This window comes from Cynoglossus semilaevis, chromosome Z, assembly GCF_000523025.1.
Source record: "Cynoglossus semilaevis isolate Cse_v1.0 chromosome Z, Cse_v1.0, whole genome shotgun sequence".
In the NCBI taxonomy this organism is placed as follows: Eukaryota; Metazoa; Chordata; class Actinopteri; order Pleuronectiformes; family Cynoglossidae; genus Cynoglossus; species Cynoglossus semilaevis.
The window spans coordinates 6,182,332-6,204,539 of NC_024328.1; the positions used below are offsets into that span (position 1 = coordinate 6,182,332).

Sequence of the window (22,208 nt, forward strand, 5' to 3'; positions counted from 1 at the left end):
TGCACAGACGGCAGCAGGGGTTTGCAGATGTGTGTGTGCTGATCTGCTTCCAGCAGAGGCTCTTCTCATGCCAGCGTGCTGACTCTGACTTTTCCACTCTCTCTTATGAAATAGAAGCAGGAGACATTAGAGCCATCCAGTAGCCAGATCTGAATGCCTGAAAGCACACACACACACAAGCACATGGGCCTAAAATGCATGTGTGTGTCTGCTTTCACACTATCTGCATGTTTACACTGTCACATATGTGTAAACCAAAGCACACATTGTATGCAAATACACCTCCAGGCTGTTATTCGTCTTGGCCCAAAACTCAGATGCCAATGTTTTTGCACTTGCGGTTGTGTAGACTCTCCTTTCACACCGTCTGCTATAACATGCACGATCATGTTGAAGTTATGCTGGTCTTACGTTAAAAGATATAGTCAAATAAATTATTATTATATATCTATATATAACATGAATATCTGTATTTCTGTATTTTATATCTATATTGAAACAACAAATTAAAGATTTAGTAGTGAGAGAAACAAGAAGATAGAACTAAAGGGATGCATTTCACGTTATTGCTTCAGAAGCAAAATTGTTCAGGTCATGTATCTATCTAACCTGACCGTCAAAGGCAACAACCGCTTCAAAGAGAGCCATGTGCACACTCTTGAAGTGACCCCATTTTTCCCTTAAGTACATATATCAGACACGGTGTTAACAACAAGCAAACAAAGCAACAAAAAAGAAATAACAGCTAAGTCTCAAGTGTACAACATCAAGTTGGACCATATACACAGTTGAGTCATGGAAGTTCTAGGACAGTGGTTCTTACCCGTGTTGGAGGTAATGAACCCCAACTCTTTGGTGATGGTGTGTCATCATATGAGTCGGGTGTGTGTCTTGTCCTCCGCTGAACCCCTGAGACTGACTCACTGAACCCATGGGGTTCGATTGGAAACAAGCTTTTTATATGGTGACCAAGAAACTTATCATCTTAAATTAACAAACCAAAGTGCCACTAAAATACAAAAAGGTTATACCGCTGGTTAAACATTTTCAAGACACAGGGAGGAAGTGGTAACAGAACCAACCCTTAAGGTTGCAATCAGGTCTTGACAGTTTTAGAGTACACCAAGTTCAAAAGAAAGATGACTGCTTTTTGTTGTTTGGTAATGTTTTCATCTGCAACTGTTGGTTGTTAGAATGGTTCTGCGGTTCAGTTATGTTTAGGGTTAGCATATTGGGAAACTGGAATGTTTTGTGCTAGATATACTGATCCATCCCACTTCCGACTTGGGAGTTAAATACAATGTAGCATATGAACCAGAACTTGTGTGGGGATGAGATTGAGACAATAATCTGTGGTAAAACAAATTGAATGTGTACCTGCTATAGTAAGTCAGGGAATACCCTAAACCCAAGCCAGAAATCAGTGAGATTGAAGTGTTGCTTGAAAAAGGACTCAACGTTCTTCGTCAATGAGAAACCTCCCGTGGTTCAATAAAGAACACCAAACATACAAAGAAAATACTATAATGCAAGTGCTGATTGAAAACACAATAGAGGGCTAATTATTGCACATGCACACCGTTTGCAATTGTTTTGTTGGCGGATGGTAAGATGAATCTCTAATTTGGTCAACCATCTTCTGTGCACATAATTTTCTCCTGCAGCTACAGAAGACACTAACACAAACATGATGTGACCTTTAACCCTCCTAAATTTTCTTTCTTTCTGACTTTACCCATACACCACCGCCCCCTTTAAGCTTTAACCTCCTTCTCTGTGCTTCTTCCCACCCACGGGAGAACCTTTTACACAAACACAGATGATTAATAGAGAGGCAGAGACAGTCCAGTGGTAGTGAAATGCCATGGCAAGACACGCATTTGTGTTTGTTTATGATGCTCTGATGCATGGGTGTGCTGTAGGGTAGAGGGTAGGGGAAGGAAGGCTGACCACAGATGCCTTAAATGTTTACCAAGGGACCCCAGTAGGCTTGGAAAGAGCCTCCCTCTTCTCTGATTGGATCAGGCAGCCTTCCCGCGGGTCTGGGAGCCTGCAATTAGCCCGAGAAAAAGAGGAAAGCGGGGGGAGATGCGCAAGCTGGAGAAGAAGCACCAGCCCTGCCAGAGATTTCACAGTGAGAGGGGAAGACTAATGTGGGGATTAACATGAGGCCACATGTTGGAGTAAGAAGGCTGTTTGCTCCTCATTTTGGTGCCCCATGCCATGTCAGGTGCTTGAAAGACTGTCAGGCTCTGGGACCAAAGACTTTGTGCAAGAAAAAAAAGCTCTCAGTAAAGTATTGCTTATAAAATTAGACTAAGCAGAGACAAATTTATATTTTTCTGTAATAACACAGTGTGTTATAACAAAACTAGAGCTACTAAGATGGCGATGATTCATTATGGAAATATATTTTAAATGTATAATGTAATTATTGTCAATATGCAATTGTAAACAGACTTTTCTGATCTGTCTACAAGAGACTGAGTTATGACAGTTCTACCATGAATTCTTGCATTGTATAAATTGGCCTTGAATGGCCTCTGGACACATGGAATGCATTGAGACACATACAGAGAGTGGGATAGAGAGAGTAAGAGAGAGAGAGAGGAGTTAGTGTGAGAGGACATATTTCTGGCAGAAGAAGAGTTTAGATTTATGGAAATCTGTTGACTTTTGGCACATTGGCGATGATGAGTGGGGGAAGTCCAATTTAATACGTTTAAGAATACTCCAACAAAGAAGGATTATTCTAACATGTTACTTACCTAATTTGACTTATAAAGCTTTAGAATTTTTAAATCACAGGTTTGTTCAGTCATAATTAGGTGCCAGTTTTGATAGATGCTGCTATTATATTTGGCAGGTTGCAACCCTAGTTTGTTTGACTTGAAAACGCGCCTGAGACGGTGACTCGGTATATTGGTCATTCTCTTTTTTTAAATAGGCTCTTTAGGTCTTCTTTATGTTGCCCTAAGTTACCTTTTCTCCAACCGAGCACCATTTTATATTTGTGTAGCCAACTGTAGTTGTTTAAAAGCCTCTGACCTCAGGCTATACCAAGACCAGGGAAAATAATGCCAGCATTGCCCTCAGAAACACAGCCTCCACTTTGAGGCTTGTTGGCTGCCCAGCAAAGTTGTGCAGACGCAGCTGTAAATAGCCAAGGGTGCGGACAGAAAGTTGGGTCTATATATAGAGGTGGGACTTGCTCAGTAAAACTTGTTGAAAAAAACCCCAACCTATTTACTGTCAAAGTTTGTCAGTGGTTTTCTATATGAATGTCTTGAAAAAAAAATCACAATCTGAGTTTCAGTTGTCCTGGTGGAGAGAGAGTGTAACCACATATTTGTTTAAGTTTTTCTGCGAAATTCACGTGTCAACGAGATAAGATTTGAGTAAACTGTGTTTAACTCTGTTGATCTGTGGTGCAAAAGGTCTTTTTTTTTTTTTTAATTATCCAGTGGTTTGTTAAACCATACAGTGACGAACACACAGCTATGCCTGCTGCTGCTTGTTGAGCCTGGGGCACATTGTCTACCTGCCGTGTGTGTACTGTATCACAATCCTAACTCATTAAACTAAGTCGGTGGTAATGCAAGTTTTAAAGCAGTGTCAAAGGAAGCATTGCAAAAAATAGCATTACGTGCACAAGTAGCCTTTCTACTCTCACTCCTGCTGTCACATTTGTTGTATATTGCACTTTTGTGATATTTGCAATATAGATAAAAGCCAGATAAACTACTATTAGTGGGTGAGCAAAAAAGACTATTGACATAACTATTGACACTACAATTATAAATATATATTTCTGTTTTATATACTTCCTTTTTACACCATCATGTTCACGAGAGAACTAACAGCTGTGATAGAACAATGTCAGCAATAGTAGTGTAGTGCTAGAATTCCAGCAGCTATGCAGAAGGTTCTTGGTTTAATTCCACCATGTCTATACTGCAAATCCTGTAAGTAGATAGGGATCTACCAGTAGATTGCAAGAGGAATGCTCGTAGATTATAAGCAATTGAAATAAAATAATAAAATGTAAATAAAATTTTAGGGATGCACCGATCCACATTTTTCCAATCCCGATATTTTGGATTTGGATATCGGCCGATACCGATACTATTCTGATACTGTTACTTTAATATTATAATTATATGCATGTATTTCCCAAAAGGCACCTTGAGGTTAGTATAAGGTCAGAAAAAGAAAGTTAGAAATACAGGAAACCATGTTAACAGGAAAAATATCATTCTTAAAACAAATATGTAACTGTATGGGTTTGAAATTCAACATTTTATTAAGTGCAAAGTAAATATCAACAGCAACATGTGCATCTGCGTGCGCAAACACACACCCTTATTAAATTCATTGCTAGCTACAATGACAGTCAATTAACCTGTAGTTCAGCAGGACATGACTTTTTTAGATAGAAAACATTAATAATTGGAGAAATAATAAAAAAGGGGCCTCGTCTGTCCTTGTGTCGTGCGTCCAGGACTAGTGTGAGTTTCATTGTTTTTATTTAACTCTCAGTGCTGCTCTCCTCATGGCTGGAATAAAGTCTGGTAGTACTTCATCTGTCGGGAGTTTACCGCTGTCATGCAGCAAAGTGCATTTAATCAGAAACCCAACATATAATGTATATATATAATATATGTTCAGATTACATGAGTGAATATTTATTTAGCAATCTAGGTAGATCACTTTGGCCTGTTCATTTGGCTAAAAAGTGTAGCCACCCCTGTTCTACGGCCATCATTCATCATTCATCCTACTCATGCATCTAGAGCAGGAGTGTCAAACTCATTTTCACCGGGGGCCACATTAGCAATACAGTTCCCCTTGAAGGGACGGTTGTAAATGGAAGACTGTATAGATCAGGGATCGCCAACCCCTGGTTCGTGGACCAGTATTAGTCCATAGGTCATTTGGTACCGGCCTGCAGTGGGACCCAGTGAAAAAAATGAAGTAATTCTAATTAACTTCATTCAAAAAAAAAAAAATTCCATTTACTTTCTTTATTTGACAATAATCTGGCAATATTTTAAAATAAAAGTCATTCAGACTTTGATACAAACAGAATAGAGTCTGGTATAGATGAGCTCCTCCATTTCAGACTAATACATGTATCTGCAATAGATTATTATATATTTAAGCTACAAATATTGTTCATTGCTGTGTAATAAAAATAACGTTTAATTTTATAGGTTGATAAACTCTGCTGCACTTTATTTTATGCACTTTACGCTGGACTTTATTAAATGCTCCCGCGGGCCACACAAAATGGCTTGGTGGGCCGCATTTGGCCCCCGGGCCTTGAATTTGATGTGTGATCTAGATAGTCATAAATTACACATGTAATCAGTTATGTTTGCCAAAAAGAATAAAGAATAAAAAAGTTAAAACATAAAAAAAGACATGCATAATCTAACTCGATCCACTATTGAACATTTTTATGACATATCAACATGTCATAACAACATATAGGGGCTAGCCTGAATTCTGGTTCTGGTCAACACACTATAGTCCTGCCAGGGCTGGGATTAGAACCACAGTCCTCCAGTTAAGAGCCTGTTTTCAAATCTGTTTCAAAAAATGATGTTCCCAAACTAATGTTTGCTTGTCTCTTAAATTGCTATTTGTGTTTTGATGTGCCACAGTTACGGTCTGATACAATGCTTAACGACGGCTGGTCTTGTGGTGATTTTCACATTCAGCAGCTGAAAATTAATGGCAGCCACAGATGCCCTCAGAGGGCAGAGGGAAAAGAAAGGGATGAAATACAGCAGTAAAAAGTGGGGAATGGAGGGTTTTTTAACATGGGTATGTCATCATGGTGTGTAACTGATAATTATAATCCCAGCGTCTCCCTCTCTTACTTCTCTGTGTCTTCAGGATCATGGCTATCCACTCACTCTCCTGTCATCTCCTGCTTCTTCTCCTCATGTCCTCTCTGGATGGGCTCATCAAGCCGGGTTCTGCATTTATCCATGACTGGGACCAAAGGGCGTCATCAGGTAGAACACCAGATTTTTTTTCCTGCTTTATGTAATGACAAATACAGAAGGAGAACAGAATTGCTCCTCAGAAAGTTTTTCCTTGACTATGTGCAGTTCATCAAACATTAACAATGGGATTGCGGTTTTGAGCGCACCATGTTGTTGACACTTGTTATCGCGTCTTATGTCAGACATCAGTTGCAGAATGCTTTGTTTGCTTTAATACATGTGGAAGGTTCACTGTTAAGCAAATGTTGCACTTCCCTGGTTTGGCTTGTCAAACAGACCAGTGATCAATACAGCTAGTGCAAATATATGACTGGGCCTTCACAGTCAAAGTCCAGGGACGGGACGATGCAGAATGTTCAGCCAGTTAACGAAATTGTCACGGAACCAGTTAAAATAATTGGGTGAAAGAATTCAATGGCTGTGCAACCACGCAAATCTTTTCTCTAACAAACTCTGAAGCAAATGGTGGCCAATAAAGGAATTTTTAAAAAATTATTTGCTGTGGTTTCAGTCACAAAACTGACCAAGACTCGTGATGAATTGTAGTACTCAGCCAAAAGCTCAAAGCAATTCCAGCTGTGAATAGAAGGTGAATGTGTGCATCCAGGCAACTTTGTTGTTCCCCTAATATTTGCACAAACAAGAAAACCTGATCCAAGGAAAGGCTCAACCAGGAGACATTACAAGTGTGTAATTTCTGTTAAATACTATGTCAGGACATGTCTCCATCACTTTTGTATAGTGATACATTCCACTGCTGTAAGACGAATAAAACTATGGACTTTATTGTTTGGCAATTGGTCTTCGTTTTCTTAATAGAAAAACACAGACAAACTCTAACAGACCTCACTGATTCTTGGTGTGAGTTTTTCTTGCAGCTGCACCGCCTGTTGCTTCAATAATACACAATATTTGTTGTTGAAAGGGAGAAGGAAATTGCATTTATATTTGCATTCTATCATTCTACCAATACAATCATGTTTGATGAATACCTTTTTTTTAGAGTGTAGGATTCATGCAGTTTAATCATTTGCCATTGGCCTGATGTTTGCAAATTTAGACCATCCATTTGAAAATAAACTTTTCATATGGATGAATGTCACACATAACCCATGTGTGACATTCATCCATATTTCGTTTTAACGCTTTAAATGTTCATGTTGTGGTGCACATCATGTTGTGGTGCACAATTTGCCCAATTAATTAAGGCTTTCCTGCGTTCTTATTAGCAGGACATGCCTGCCCGTATCAAAACATGGGTTCTGGTACTGATTATAACTAATTCAGAGAGTTTCAACAATAAAGCTACATGTTTATCAACTTCATCAACTAGAATTCTTCTTTTATAATCCTGTCAGATGCAGTGACAAAGTGCCAAGTGTAATAAAAATGAATTCAGATGTGGCTCTTCTGTGTGACATTTATCTTTGCATCATTTGTTGGCTGCTAGCACGTCTTGTTCTCATATGTAAATATAAGGCTGCAATACTTAAATACTTTATAATGTTTTTTTGGACATAATGTAACTTGAAGCTCGTGAGCTCCATACAGCAACACATCAAACAGTCTGGGAAACTGCAAAATTTGTGTCATTCTGTTTGCCACCTTAGAAACATGAATGCAGTCTGTTGTTCAGTTCATCACCACTGAGCTGTGGTATTTTGGATTTAAATCATATTCACAGGTTTGGCCACATTGTTTTAATTATGATAATTTTCATTGTGGGATTATTATTTTTTTCATCTTTTTAACACCACATTTGTTCAGCACATTTTGCATGTAAATCTGCAGACACTTTTTTCTGTTAAATCACAGTTTCAAATACTTTTGTGCAGAAACTGTCAACTTTCCAGTTCAGATTAAGTGATGGTGAGTGGGAGCCAACTTGGCTTTCTGCTCTGAAATTAAATATTATAAATGGTTTTAGTCTCATTGTCCCATTCAAAGATTTTTTTTTGCCTTTTAAAATGTCTGTAATACAAGTGGAAGTCTTACTCACATTAGAATGTATTTGTATGTACGTAAAAATAACTATTTCCCTATATATACTCCATTTTTCATGTGATGTTTCCAGTAGATAATTCCTTCTTTGTAGAATCCTAGGGACTCTCTAGTACCAGGTCACAACCTGCTTCTTCACCTTGTCTAAGGACTGAAATCCAGTGTCAGCATTGGGAAAAGAAAAAAAAAATTGGTTGCGGCTAGATTTTAAAAAGTCACACGCTCCAGTAGTTTCAACTCAATCAAACACTTGACAATGATTGTGATAAAACATTATGATATGAAGAAGCTGAATGTGTCACCTGAGGTACATTTGTCTTAGAACTTTTTGATTTGCATATGTATGTGGCGTATACGGTGAATATGTACATTTCATCATGTTGTCTGAAAACAAACTTGATTTTTAGGAGGCTGTTTCTTCCTAGAACTTAGCTTTTTTTTCCTGGATTCTGTCCTTAGTTTTGTCTGCAGTTCTTTTGACTTTTGTACACAAACCATCACTGTAACTCAGTGAGTTTACACTGCCTTTCTGATAAGCTCTCAGACAAAACACTAATAACCAGCTGCGGTCAGACCATCAAACATCTGCCAGGTCTGGAGTGAGCACAGTAACACTGGTCTTCCTCAGAAAATGTTCAAATATCAGTAAACAGAAAGCAGCCACCGATAGCATGAGCAAACATGCACAACACAGCTTTCACCGTTGTTGAATGAACCACAGCCTTGGAATACTGGCAGCTGTTGGCTTCACTCAGCCTCTGTGTTTGACCTTTTGGCTCAACACTCTGTCTAGGATGTGTCCCGGAACTTGCACAAGAATGAGTATATCATGTTGGTTCTGTGACCAATCAACAGCATTGGGCTTTTTGAGTTGTCTAAGGAGGAGTTGGTTCTACTGTCTTCGTGGAGCTTACCTTGGATTTGGTTGGTTTTTTATGTTTGGAGTGTTTTATGTCTGCTGTCAAGAAAGCCACATGACAAGCCAAGAGCAGACAGTTGGGGATGCTCCTATATATTTAAAGGTTTACCAGAGTAATTATAGTGAGTGGTGGCTGTTTGTCTTGATCTGGTCTTCATACATGGACGCATGTCCCCACAAATACACACATACACACACTGGTTTTTGTTACCCTTTCATCAAGACATATTGCGTTCCCCAGACCCTTATCCTAACTTTAACCATTATAAAGATATTGCTAATCTTAATCCTTACTCTAATCCAGTGGTTCTCAATTATTTTCTATCATGCCCCCCTTCAGGACAGAAATGTTTTTATGCCACCACCCCCTACTCTCTGACCCACACCCCCAGAAATTGAAATACTATTGAGAACCTGATAACGTATGTTTTTATCTGTACAAACCACTGTATGAGGTGCTGCCACCTAGTGACTGGAGATTTGTTATCATTCAAGCATTACAGCAGTGGTGCACTTATGTCCAGCTTGCCATATTTCATTGGAAGCCCCTCACGCCCCCCTGACACCTCACCGCACCCCGCAAAGGGGGGCCAGCCCCACTATTTGAGGAGTACTGCTTTAATCTAAGCCTAATTTCCGTCTAAAAACTAAGTTTTTAAAAATCTCTTTCTCTCTTTGAGAATCTTACTTACTGTAATCTCAATTCTAAATTAAAACTAAGTCTTGAAAATCCATCTCTTTCTGGGGGAACCTGAAAAACATCCCATAGTGTTCCCATATTTAAGTACTTTTTATCAGGTTTTGCATTTCTTCTTTTTTTTATTTGGGTCTGATTGCTACATGCATATATTCCCCCCAAACCTCAGCCCCCGCCCACCACGCCCCGCCACCTCACATGTGTCTTTCTTGGCTGTCTCAGGAAGACACAGAGCGCTTCGATTGATACTCTTGCTGGAGGCAGGATGCTAACCAGCGGTAACCAGTGGTAACCACTGGCAACGGTGCAGGGATTCAGTCCGTTTGATATGTACACACATGCTACAGTTGTGTGGGTTTGCTCTGAGCTGAAAACCCTGGGCCTTGTGCAGGATATGATGGCAGAAGAATTAAATCAAGTTAGGATTTTACAAGGCAGAAGAGAAATGTGCCTGCTGTCAGACTGAGGCCATGAAGAGATGTTTCTCAATGAAGAGGAGCTGTAAAACCCAGATTTACCAGCGCTTTTATGAGTGAAAAATGTCTTAAATAGGAGAGATGTTAAGGACTTAGGAGGTGGGATAAAAGCAGCCAGCAAGAGGAAAGTTATAAATACCTAAAAAATACATTTTCATATGGTGATGTTTTTGTTGAGTCATATTAAAAAGCCATTCCTTCTTCATTGCAGCAAATCAATAAAAAGACACTGCGAGTCAACTGAGAAATTTACAACTTACAATGACTGTGGCTTGGTCTCTGACCGTCAGTTCAACAGCGAGCCTTTTCTTACATTTTATAGCCCTATTAAAACATTTGACAAGTCCAATATTTTTCAATAGTTTATGTTTTGATGTGTTTTATTGATTTACAAAGAGATAAGTGTCATTTTAAGCATGCCTAGACAAGTGAGGACTTGACTGTGGATGTACCAAACAGTATCTAGGACATCCTTCGGGCAAGTGTTGAATAATGTCAAAGACGAAGCTGAAATGTTGACAGTGTAGCACTGACAATCATAAACTGGACTACAGTTAGTAAATAAAAAGGTTTGCTGTATATAATGAAAATTAAAAAAAGGTCTAAAAAAGTCTGCATTTAAGAAAATACTTAAACTGACGTAATCTATTATTGTTGGAGAGGTCATATTTCATTAAAAAAAAGGGGTTTTGCTTTTTGAGAGTAGTAAGAGTAATACATCATCGAATGGTGCATACTCAGAGACGACTTGTATACCTTACATTGGATTGCGGTATTTTTCACTCTCCCGTCACATCATTTTATATGACTATGTAAGTATAGCTTATACTAATGTTTACTGGTTTGAATATAGTGGACAGGTTACATGTGAGTAGCTAATGTTAAGCTAACATTAACATTAACTAGATCTCCCATAATGCACATTGGTGTTGAACCCAGCAAGAGGAGCACTAGACGTTTCTATAGGTTATAATCCTGCTTAGTCCACAACGTAGACTTTGTTTTCAACATTGATTTGACACCCGTGATTTAAAGGAAAACTGTTAGCTGTTAGCTACTGTTACTTCATTGGCTGCCATAATTTAAAAAAAAAAGGTTATTATCATGTTGATTTTATGTTTTGTTAATTTAAAAGAAGGGTTTCCCCGCCTCACCGTGAGGCCCTGTCATCAGCAGCTAAATTTAACTTGTTGTTTTGTCCCACGTGAAAACATCTGACACCGTACTGAAGTGTGGCTCCAGCCAAGTGGACTTGGCGATGTAAAAAGAGACACCAAGACAAAAAGGTATTCAGGTGTCCATGCTGGCACACATGGCTGCCCAGCTATATTTACTCTCATCTGAGCCTAATGTGACATAACTAAGCCAATCCAGTGGGCTGTAATTGTATAAGAGGAGATTGGGATCATTAGTTGAGGCTAATAAATTGTTTTGGCCACCATAAAGCTGACTGGGTCACTGCATGGTTGAAACCGTCCACATTCTGTCTATATGACTTCAAAGCTACACGGGCTGATGAGGATCAGATGCAAAAATGTGTCATCTGGGCTTCCAACATCTTGTGGGGAAGCAGAGCCAGGTCCTGGGGTGTGAGAAGAAAGGCAGGACGTATTCAAGAAGGTGGACAATAGTACTTTGATTTTCTCTGTCGGGTTTTGTTTTCAAGGTAGAAGTGGAGAGTGTGTGTATTTATGTCCGACTGTACTTTTGTGTGAACCTGCATGTGTGTGTCGGCTGTTATTTTTATCACCTGTTTGCGTTCCCTTGATTGTATCTCGATGTGGTTCCAGCTTTCTGATACCTTCCACCCCCTCCCTTCTGGCTCACCTATGGCTCTTTCTGGCTCTCTCAAATTGTGCACAGCCACAATGATTCACATTAAACCCTCACTTCAAAGCTCAGGTTAAAGGCTTTTCTAAATATTGGCAGCAGAAAATTTAAAATGTATGTTTAAAAAAGCACAGACTTCACCACCTGTGTGAAAAACTGCTTATATAATCTGAGTCATTCCCACTGAATGACTTCTCATGTTGAACTAAATTTGTCAGATCTTTTCACCTTCTGAGTAGGTTGTATATAGAAATTTATATTTGAATTAGCTTAATGTACAGCCAGATTTGATTTAAATTAGCTAAATGAAAAACCTAAGCTCAGCCACAGTTTGGCTGTGGGTTAGCTAAAGGATAGATGTATTCTGTACTTCAGTTACCTCAGAAATGTTCTAGAATGAAGCTAAAAGATATATAACCATCACTTCACTATTAAGTTAATTTGAAATTTGAAACTTGAGGTTTAAAATTAGTGTGTACTTAGTTTGGTAAAGGTTCAACCTTTTTCATTTAAACAGTGTTTGTGATTTTATAGACTCACAGACTCCTTTCTCTTTTGAAGCTTGGTTAACCACAAACTGACTTATACCTGCAAATGAGCTGGAAAATGTGGCGATTCAGAGCATCATAGACTCAGTTTCTTTACGCTCCACATGAGAGTAAGGCATTGTGCAAAATAACCATTTAGGAGATCTTTGCCAGCTGACATGAGGGCTAAAGGCAAAGTGCTCGAATTAGACTTTTTTACGGTCCAAGACTCAAATGGCTCACACTAACATCCAGGTTGGTAAGTGGTTTCCTAGCTCCTCTGGACAGACTGATGAGCACAAGGCATGGAGCAAAACACAGTTTACCAGTTTTACCTGCACACACATCCAGGGAGGATGCACAGACCCATTCAGACCATGTGTTAACATTTATCACTGTGGATACAGGCAGAGCAAAATATGACTGGTCACTATGAACATTAATAAAAACAAATTGACTTGAATCAAATTTAAAAATTAATTTCCACTTTCAAGTCTGACTTCGATTGACAGGTAGACAGAAACAAAGATATATAATTTATTATTGTTAAGAAAGAATGCAGGAATAAAAAAAAGTTTTTTTCTTGCCATTTGTAAACAGTCAAGACTTTTAAAGCATTAAGAGTTAGCAGATAAAGGAACTAAAACTGAAACAATTCCTGTTACAGATGAAGCAGGGTGGGCAGGGAGGGGCGGGATGAGCACACATCTGTAGGTTAAAGATCTTTAAATACAGATTTTTTTATTATTAATGGATAATTGGATATCATATCAAAATATAGAATATTAAAGTTTTTTGTGAGGCTGTCATAAATGTTCTTTTTGTGTTACATTGTGTTATTTGTTTGTGTTACATGATTAGGTTTAAGTAAAGTTTAAGGTTTAGCAGTGCTTACCTTCAATATTGAATCATTGGCCATGGCAACTATAAAAGTACTTTTTAAAACTACAGTTGGTGTTTGCTTATCCCCCTGAAAGTGAATGGTGTTTGTGTGGGCTCAGGAATGTGTCACATGCCTCCCCAAAACAAAGGCTTTGACCATAACAAATGTGATTTTTTTAAAGTCTGTCTATCTGGGCAGGTTTTCAGGACACATTGGTGCATTTAGGGACCTCAGCTCTAAAGTGTACCCATGACTTTCAATAACTAGTCTGAAATTAGGTCAAAGATAGAGAGTGTATAAACAGGCACTCAAACGCATACAAAAATACATATGTACAAAATTGTTGTTGTTTGTTTTGGTTTTTTGTTTTTAGCTTAGGTTGTAAAGTAGGTGTGTATTACTGGTCATTTACTAGCATATGGCAAGTACAGGCAGGGTGTAGCCTCATGTTACCAAAAACTTGGTAAAGGTTTTGTAGAAATCTGCAAGTCAGGCCCTTCAACTTAATAACCAGTCTATGAGAAGTGAACATTTAGCTGTCACGACTTTGCCTCCTGGCTTTTAGGCCAGTTACAACATGCACATCAGCACTTTTTTTATTTATTATACACTTCAGCCATGTATATACCTTCTGACTCTTATCCAAAATCTGACATTCTTCCTAGAAGAATAACCCCTTAAAACCTTCTCCTCGTTGTTTTTATCAAGACTAAAACAGCTGTTGTGAAATGACATTGACTCAAATTAACATATAGAGTCATATCATTTAGAATCCACTCTTTAAAATAGTAAATTGCCCAGGGAAAGTGAATCAATTTCATCAACTATGAATCTGAAACGTAACCAAATAACGTCACGATTCATTTGAAAAGTTAAACCCTGACAATCTGACACTTAAGAGACATAAAAAAAAAAATTCCAAACATTGCATTTTTAGGGTGTTATTTTTCTTTCTGCATAACCTGCCCCTGCTGTAGTTCTAACCCAGTGTCTGCAGAAAGCTCTTTGAAGGTGGCAGCTGGAATTTGTTGGATGGGGGAGGGACGGCCAGTTGAAATAGCAAAGCTCTGGGAACCATGACAGTGTGCATGAGATGAGAGGGAAAGAAGGTGGAAAGACAGGGCAGCATGAGGGAGAGGGAGAGAGTGAGAGAAAGAGAGAGAGAGAGAGAGAGGGCTGATGAATTATAGGGTTTCACTGGCAAGAAATAGAAAGTAAAGACCCAATTAAAGTAAAGGTTATTAATAAATAGTTTTGCCTATTAGGTTCTGTTAATATTAAAAAGAAAAATTAGCTATTTGTATCTATATTGTTGCACTACTGCTTTAACCGTCGTTGCTTGACTGGGATGTTTACCTTCTGGTTGTGTGTGATATATGCTGCAGCTACTGAGGGGAGCTGGGGGGAGAGAAGGAGCTGAACAACAATCGATAACTTCAGCTGCTTATTTATGGTTGCACCAAACGAGTGGCAGGGAATGAGGAGTAACGATTGGGTCAGGACCAACGGGTGGGGCACAGGATACCTCTTATAAAATGTGTTCTATTCGATGGTAGCAAAGCTGCAGGACTGAGATTCATTGCAACCTTGCTCACTGCAGAAGGCACGGTTGTTTACTTCTGCTGGTAGAGTGGAAGGACGAGGCTCACTGGTGTGTGTGCTCTCCGTCAGTAGTCTATGTCAGGTTGAGACATATTACTGCAGTTTGTTACAAAGGTATGATGTATTTTTAGAAACAACTCATATGTGACAAGCAGTTTTAACAGTGAAAATGTTAGTTGATGTCTGTGGTGACGTTCAGTGACTATTACTAAACTCGTGTGATCAGTTGCATCATATGTCGCCTTTGCTCTGTAACTGGTTACAGAGCAAAGGCGACATATGATGCAGCTGATCACAGTTCGTCATCACATCGTAGTTACTATAGTAACTATTACTTACTGTTACTATAGTAACTATGATGTGTTCTTTTTTGTATCTTAGAATTAGATGGATAGATGAAGTGGTGAAGTGGTGAATGTATGGAATAGAGGGATGAATGAATGGCTAATTGATAATTGTTTGGGTGGAAGGATGACTATAGGATGGATGGATGGATGGATGGCTGGATAATTGGTTGGTTGGGTGAATTAATTGAATGATGGATGGATCTTTGTGCATTTTTGTTATTGGAAATATTAAGTATTGAAAATGTATAAATAATGGTACATATATTAAATTAGCCGCTTTTTTTTAATTCTCAAAATCTTTACATTTTTGCTTCATTATTGCAATGTAATCACTGTAATGTAATCATGTAAATATAATATGTTTCTATTAATAAAGACCGGAATAGAGTAAATGTGAAATTTAGACCTTGAAGTTAAAAGTGAAAAGGAACAGCATAGAAAATAGTCTGAGGTGAATACACAAACAAAAATCAAAACATCTTGATGTCTGTGTTGTATTTACAGGACTGTGACCCTTATATAGTGAGAAGTATATTTGTATTGAATAAATTAGAAGATAGGAGATAGTCTAAGGGAAGACTTTATGAAGGTCAAGTGTTCAAATCAATATTTCATATCTGTGAAGTCTAGGTTCGCACTACTGTTTTCCAAACCTTTACATCTTTTCTGTCCTGGTCTTTCTCTTAGTCACTCTTGAGCCTCACATCACTGGCTGCTTGTCCAGGGACCAGGAGACGTTCCGCTGTTGGTGGAGTCCTGGCAACTTTCAGAACTTGTCCTCTTCTGGAGCACTCAGATTCTTCTACCTTAAGAAAGAGTGAGTGTGGTCATTTAGAGTAATACCACTAACACATAATAATAAACTGAAATTTGACTAAATAGGCCTCCGCTGGTCTGTGTCGTTTTCAAATTCACCTGATGTTTGCTAGCGATTTTCCAAATGTCCAATCCGGCTATTGTATTGCACTAGAAAAGGGGGCAGCGGTCCAATTGTGTTTCCAGCCCTGCCAAGTGGACCTAGAGTGAAAATACACATGTGACTAGTTTGGAGTTATAGGAGTCAGAAATGAACGGCTGTTTGCCGCCTCTCTCATAAAAAAAGTAGTCAGATATTAGTGGACACTAGTGTCAGCATTAAAGGTCCATGTGTAATATTTACTGCATTTGTTTGCATCCAGTTTGGTCAAATATGACCGTTTCCCTCCCTCAGGTCTCCAAACAGCCAGTGGATCCACACTACATCTATTCCAACAGAGAGTGTTTCTTCAACATGACCTACACATCTGTCTGGATCACCTACTGCATGCAGCTGCGCGGTGAAAACAACGTCACCTTTTACAACGAGAATGATTGTTTCAGTGTGGAAGATATAGGTGAGTGATCATCATCATTTGTCTACCACGTCCCCACGTTTACTCTACGTTAACGGAATCATGTACAGCATTCTCATTGGTTTCCAGGAAATGGTACATGTAGCTGCTGCTGCTGCTGCAGGTCAGCAAATGTCACATGTCAATGTAAATAACATGGCAGGATAGACTGTGTTCAGACCCTGCTCTCATGTCTGACTGCATTTATCAGAGCAGCCCTGTGAAAATGGTGATAGATTATGTATTATCACAGGGAAAATATGGCATGTTTGTCGATGACACTCCCCTGGTAATTTCCTGTATGTATTTGTTGTTCTCAAGTCTGTAAACAGACTATCAGCATGTTTTTTATAGGTCACATGTGGATTTTAACCTAGAATGTGATTCACATGCATGTTCATCTTTTTGAATCTCTATCAAACAATTATTGTTATCTACGTTACCTTTACCAGGGGGCAGTAACCTGTATCTTTTTTATTAAATCAAATAGCCACTGTTTTAATGAGTGTTAGTTTAGGTGAGTGATATTGGTACTTATGTACAGTATGTGAGTTCTGTCATACGGTGAAAATTGAGTTATATTATATATAGGAATGGAATTCCTACATAAGTTCATAACCCCCCTATACCTTTGAGGACTTTCGCTTTACAACAAAACACCGTTTTTAATGTCCACGTGACGACATTCTGAGTAGTTCAGTATCACTCGAATGTTTTTGTTCTGAACTTTTCCCCTTTTCCTGGCAGTGCGTCCCGACCCTCCAGTGAATCTAAACTGGACAGTCCTCAGCATAAGTCCCTCTGGGGTGAGTTTTGACGTCAGGGTCAAATGGGAGCCCCCGCCTTCGGCAGACATGGCGACAGGCTGGATACGCGTTCATTACGAATTGCAGTACAGAGAGAGAAATACAACAAAGTGGGAAGCAGTGAGTTTTCTTTCTTTCTATTTTTCCTGGCTGCCTCTCATGCACTCTCAGTGACATGTGCCTCTGACACTGCTAAACATCTCTGAAATGTGTGCACATACACAAGCTGTCACAAAGGCAAACATTCCTGCACTCTGCTAAAAGTACATTTTTTTAGGTAGGTCAAAGTGGCAAAGTGTCATGTTTCCTTCCCCCTCCCCCCGAAGTATTGCATCTAAAATGCATGCAACATTGTTGGCGAGGTAGTGGAAGCCGGAGCAAGGCCCGCTGGGAAAACACATCCTCTCTGAAGGAAGTGAAGGGAGGCCACAGGACCTTGTAGAGAATCATGTTTATTACTGTGTGGACAACCATCTGACATACACAGCCTTGATATAGTTTTAGAAGAGTACAATACTTCTGTGTCTGACATCACCACACTGTTTACAACTATAAACCTCCATCTCAAGCTGAACTTAACAAATGGTGTGTTTTGCTTTGTTTGGTTTTGTTTTGTTTGAGCATCACCTCTCCTTTCTACCTTTGTGTGTCTGTGATTCAGCTGGAGATGCAACCACAACATCAGCAGACAATCTTTGGTCTACACATAGGAAAGAAGTACGAGGTTCATATCCGCTGCAGGATGATAGGTTTTAAAAAGTTTGGAGAATTCAGTGACTCCATCTTCATTGAAGTCAGTGAGGTTGAAAGCACAGGTAACATCAGTCAAGCTCAGTCTGATGTGAATGGTGGTTTATTTTTGGTCATATGCCGGTTTTTTGACAGTTTGTTTTGCTTTGTGCTGTTTTTCCAGAGACTACATTCTCTTTTACTATTGTGGTTGTTTTTGGAATTGTGGGAATCCTGATTCTCGTCATGCTGATTATCGTCTCCCAGCAGCACAGGTAAGATCTGGGGAACTGTCAGATCTCTCCAGGACCAATGTTTTACAGCTGGTGCAGGATCTGCCAATTTTGACTCTGACTCTGAATATTAATTTATCATCTACTTCTTCGAGGCTGCGCCAATGGCTGAAGCCAATCCTAGGGCAGAGAAGGGGCGGGGGGGGGATCACAGTGGACAGTGCACAGTTTGCCATCCCATTCTAGGGCCATACAAACAGCAATAAATAAACGGCAATAAAACAGAGACCACATGACCACTAACTCCACACATGACAGAAAATCACATCTTCAAATTAGACTCTTTTTGCTGTAAAGCAATTGTTCCCAAACTTTACTCCAGCACCCCCTTTTGGTGACACATTCACAGCTATTGCGTCAAAACTACTGAACTAAGAAAATCCATAAAATTACAAATTATAGTTCATTTTCCCCACTGTGGGACAAACCCGGGACAAAATCTTAAATTTTGAGATGCATTGGCTTTGCTGCACCCTCTTAAAAAAATCCACACCTTGGAGGGCCCGCCCCCCTAGATTAAAGTCAGTGGGCTGATCACTCCCTCCACTGTAGGGTCAATACAGAATATATCATGTGCATCATACTGGACGTGTAAACTCACAAAACAACCATGCAGCAGAAGAGGGATCCTCGTTTGCTTCAGCATTTTTGGTTTGCAGTCCGTTTTCCTTTTTCGGTTTTTGAACCACAGCAGTTGTAACACATCAACACCACCTAATATTTCTCTAATTGTTTCACAGCTTCCAGTCATTCTGTCTACTGTGTAGCTCAGCCTTGAAGCCCTTTTAAATGTCCTCATGTCAGTCAAAATGATTAATCACATGCAGTACAATTGCGTAGTTTGTCACGTGTGCGTGTCGTACCACGGCACAGTGCAATCACCCCCCACAAACTCAAAACATTGTTTTCCGACCTTGGCATTGATCCGTGTTGGTGTTGTGTTGTAAACAATTATTTTTGCTGCTTTTGGACTACAACGTCATCTTCTTTTTTCTGTGCTGCTGCAGATTCATGAAGATTCTGTTGCCACCAGTTCCTGCACCGAAAATTAAGGGCATCAATGCAGAGATGTTGAAGGTACTTTGATTCTATCACAATTGTTTTAGCTCCAGCTTTGCCTGTTTTTTGCACAAATTTACTAGACCCCAGTGATATATTTGATTTAGTGCAGCTTCACACATACTGTCGGCAAATATTTTCCAAATGCTCATACAATTCCAGAAGATAATTTGAAACAGCATCACTGTTCTATAATCCACTAACTGAGCTCTGCTAGATCTTTTGAAATTAATTTACGTTTTATTTAAATTTGATCAAATATATATTATATGATTTTTTTTTCACTGATATCACTCCAAATGTATTGGCATAATAATTCAGTGTGCGTCACATGCCTTAAGAGTGACAGTGCATTAGGAATGCACAGCTGTCATTGTGTGGAAATGTGGACTCTTTATCTGGCAAAGGTATTGAATAGGGTGTTGTGTAACCACTGTGTTTTCATCACATCTCCATTGCAATTGTGATCAAAAACACACATGCCTCCACATGTGTCCACATGGAATTGTGCATCAGGCCACGTAATCATCACACCACACTGTTGCTGCCCTTGCATTATGAAAAAAAGAGATAATGCTTTTAATCCAAAGAGGAACAAATAATATTACTGTTTTTAATTTAACAACGATGAGAGGAATGTTGAGAGATGTTACGAGCGACAATAAAAGCGACCTCTTACATTCAGCCTATATGCACTTTTCCCTCAACTGTGAACCCAGAAATGCTTGCTTTAAAAAAATAATAATAATGAAAAAGACATAGTGCATAACCATAACATGTTCTTCATGTCATAGAGAACCAGCTCTCGATGGTCCAATTCCTTGTTTATGTAATGGTTCTTCTGCCCTATTCCACTGAATGTGTCCACTGACATATTTGCTTGGTGATGTGTTTGTGTGATGACATCACATTCATCACGTTCCCTGATTTAATTTTGAGTATTTACAACATGATGTCGCAGCAGATGTAGTGTAAAGTATGGTTACATTTTAGAAACAAAGACTCTACGATTGTTGTTAAAGTCCAGAGGTTTAGCAACAAAAAAGCCTATTAACATTATAGCATTAAAGCATACAGACCTATGTGTACTAAATATGTTTTTTCGTAAACCAAAGAGTATCGATAAGGAATCAAAACGATATAAAGGGATATCAATAATGAAAGTGGAATAAGTGAATTCTTATTATTTCCCATCCCTATAGTTTGATTTATTTTGTTTTTAGTGCAGCTGTCACATTTACTTGACTTTAATGAATGTATAAATTTTTCCACATGCAGAAAGGGAAGTTGGAAGAGTTGAATTTGATCCTCAGCGGTGGAGGAATGGGCGGCTTGCCTCCATTTGCAGCAGATTTCTACCAAGATGAGCCATGGGTGGAGTTCATTGAGGTGGATGCTGAGGACACTGATTCAGGGGAGAAGGAAGACCATCAGGGCTTGGACACACAGAGGCTCCTTGGTCTGCCCCAACCTATCAACCAGCCCATGAACATAGGCTGTGCCAACACCATCAGGTACTGCACTGGTTCATGTACAAGAAACTGTACAGTTTGTGCTTTTTTTTTGCATCTTAAATATGATCTCACTTCTCACCTGTTATCTTCTCTAGTAGCTTCCCTGATGATGACTCAGGCCGGGCAAGTTGTTACGACCCAGATCTTCTCGACCAAGACACCCCAGTCCTCGTGACCACCTTGCTCCCTGGCCAACCGGAGAATGGAGAAGCCTTACTCGACGTCGTGGGAGGAACCTCAACACCAGAGAGGAGTGAAAGACCTCTTGTCCAAATCCAAACGACAGGGCCTCAGACCTGGGTCAACACAGACTTCTACGCCCAGGTCAGCAATGTTATGCCCTCTGGGGGTGTGGTGCTGTCTCCTGGCCAGCAGCTCAGAACCCAAGAGAGCACATCTTCTACAGAGCAAGAAGAAACACAGAAAAGGGAAAAAGACAGTGAAGGCGAGGAGAAGAAGGAACAGCAGTTTGAGCTGGTGGTTGTGGATCCTGAGGGACACGGCAACGCCACGGAGAGCATCGCCCAGCAAGCTCTGACCACCCCTGTCTCCCCCATTCCCGGTGAGGGCTACCAAACCATACAGCCTCAACAGGTGGAGACCAGACAAGCAGCTGCTTCTGAGGATAATCAGTCACCTTACGTTGGTCCCGAGTTCCCAATGGCTCAGTTCAGTGTTCCAGTTTCAGACTACACAATAGTACAGGAGGTGGACACGCAGCACAGTCTGCTTCTACACCCTCCTCCTCACCAGTCTCCACCACCCTGTCTGCCACAACCACCCCCCAAGTCCCTATCTGGTATGCCTGTGGGTTATATCACCCCAGACCTACTGGGAAATCTCTCACCATGAAATTTGCCACACATTTGTACTGGACCTTCAGGGGTTGAGTCCTATAATCTGGCAAAAGCCTGTTCCTTCTTAATTCCTTCCATCAAACCATTAAACTTGTAGCACACAGTGTGGTTGGGTGAGGCACAGGTGGATGTGTTGTCAGAGGGCGACAGAAAAAAAAGGGAGACATAAAAATATACAGCTGACTCCTGCACATGCTCTTCGTCAACAGTGTCACCATTAGGCTGCGGATGGTAAACATAATAAACAAAAGATAATTTCTTTGCTGGCATCAGCTCACCACTAA

The 22,208-nt window shown here is 39.7% G+C and overlaps 1 protein-coding gene across 1 annotated transcript in view; it reads left to right on the forward strand.

Moving 5' to 3' along the window:
- ghra (growth hormone receptor a) overlaps positions 1-22,208 on the forward strand; it is a 24,333-nt gene extending 2,125 nt beyond the window's left edge. Inside the window, 10 exon segments of the mRNA NM_001294197.1 lie at positions 5,902-6,023; positions 15,984-16,113; positions 16,507-16,524; positions 16,527-16,669; positions 17,414-17,592; positions 18,134-18,287; positions 18,386-18,476; positions 19,502-19,571; positions 20,832-21,067; positions 21,166-22,208. Coding sequence (NP_001281126.1) covers positions 5,906-6,023; positions 15,984-16,113; positions 16,507-16,524; positions 16,527-16,669; positions 17,414-17,592; positions 18,134-18,287; positions 18,386-18,476; positions 19,502-19,571; positions 20,832-21,067; positions 21,166-21,919 — 1,893 coding nt within the window. The 5' untranslated portion in view covers positions 5,902-5,905 and the 3' untranslated portion in view covers positions 21,920-22,208.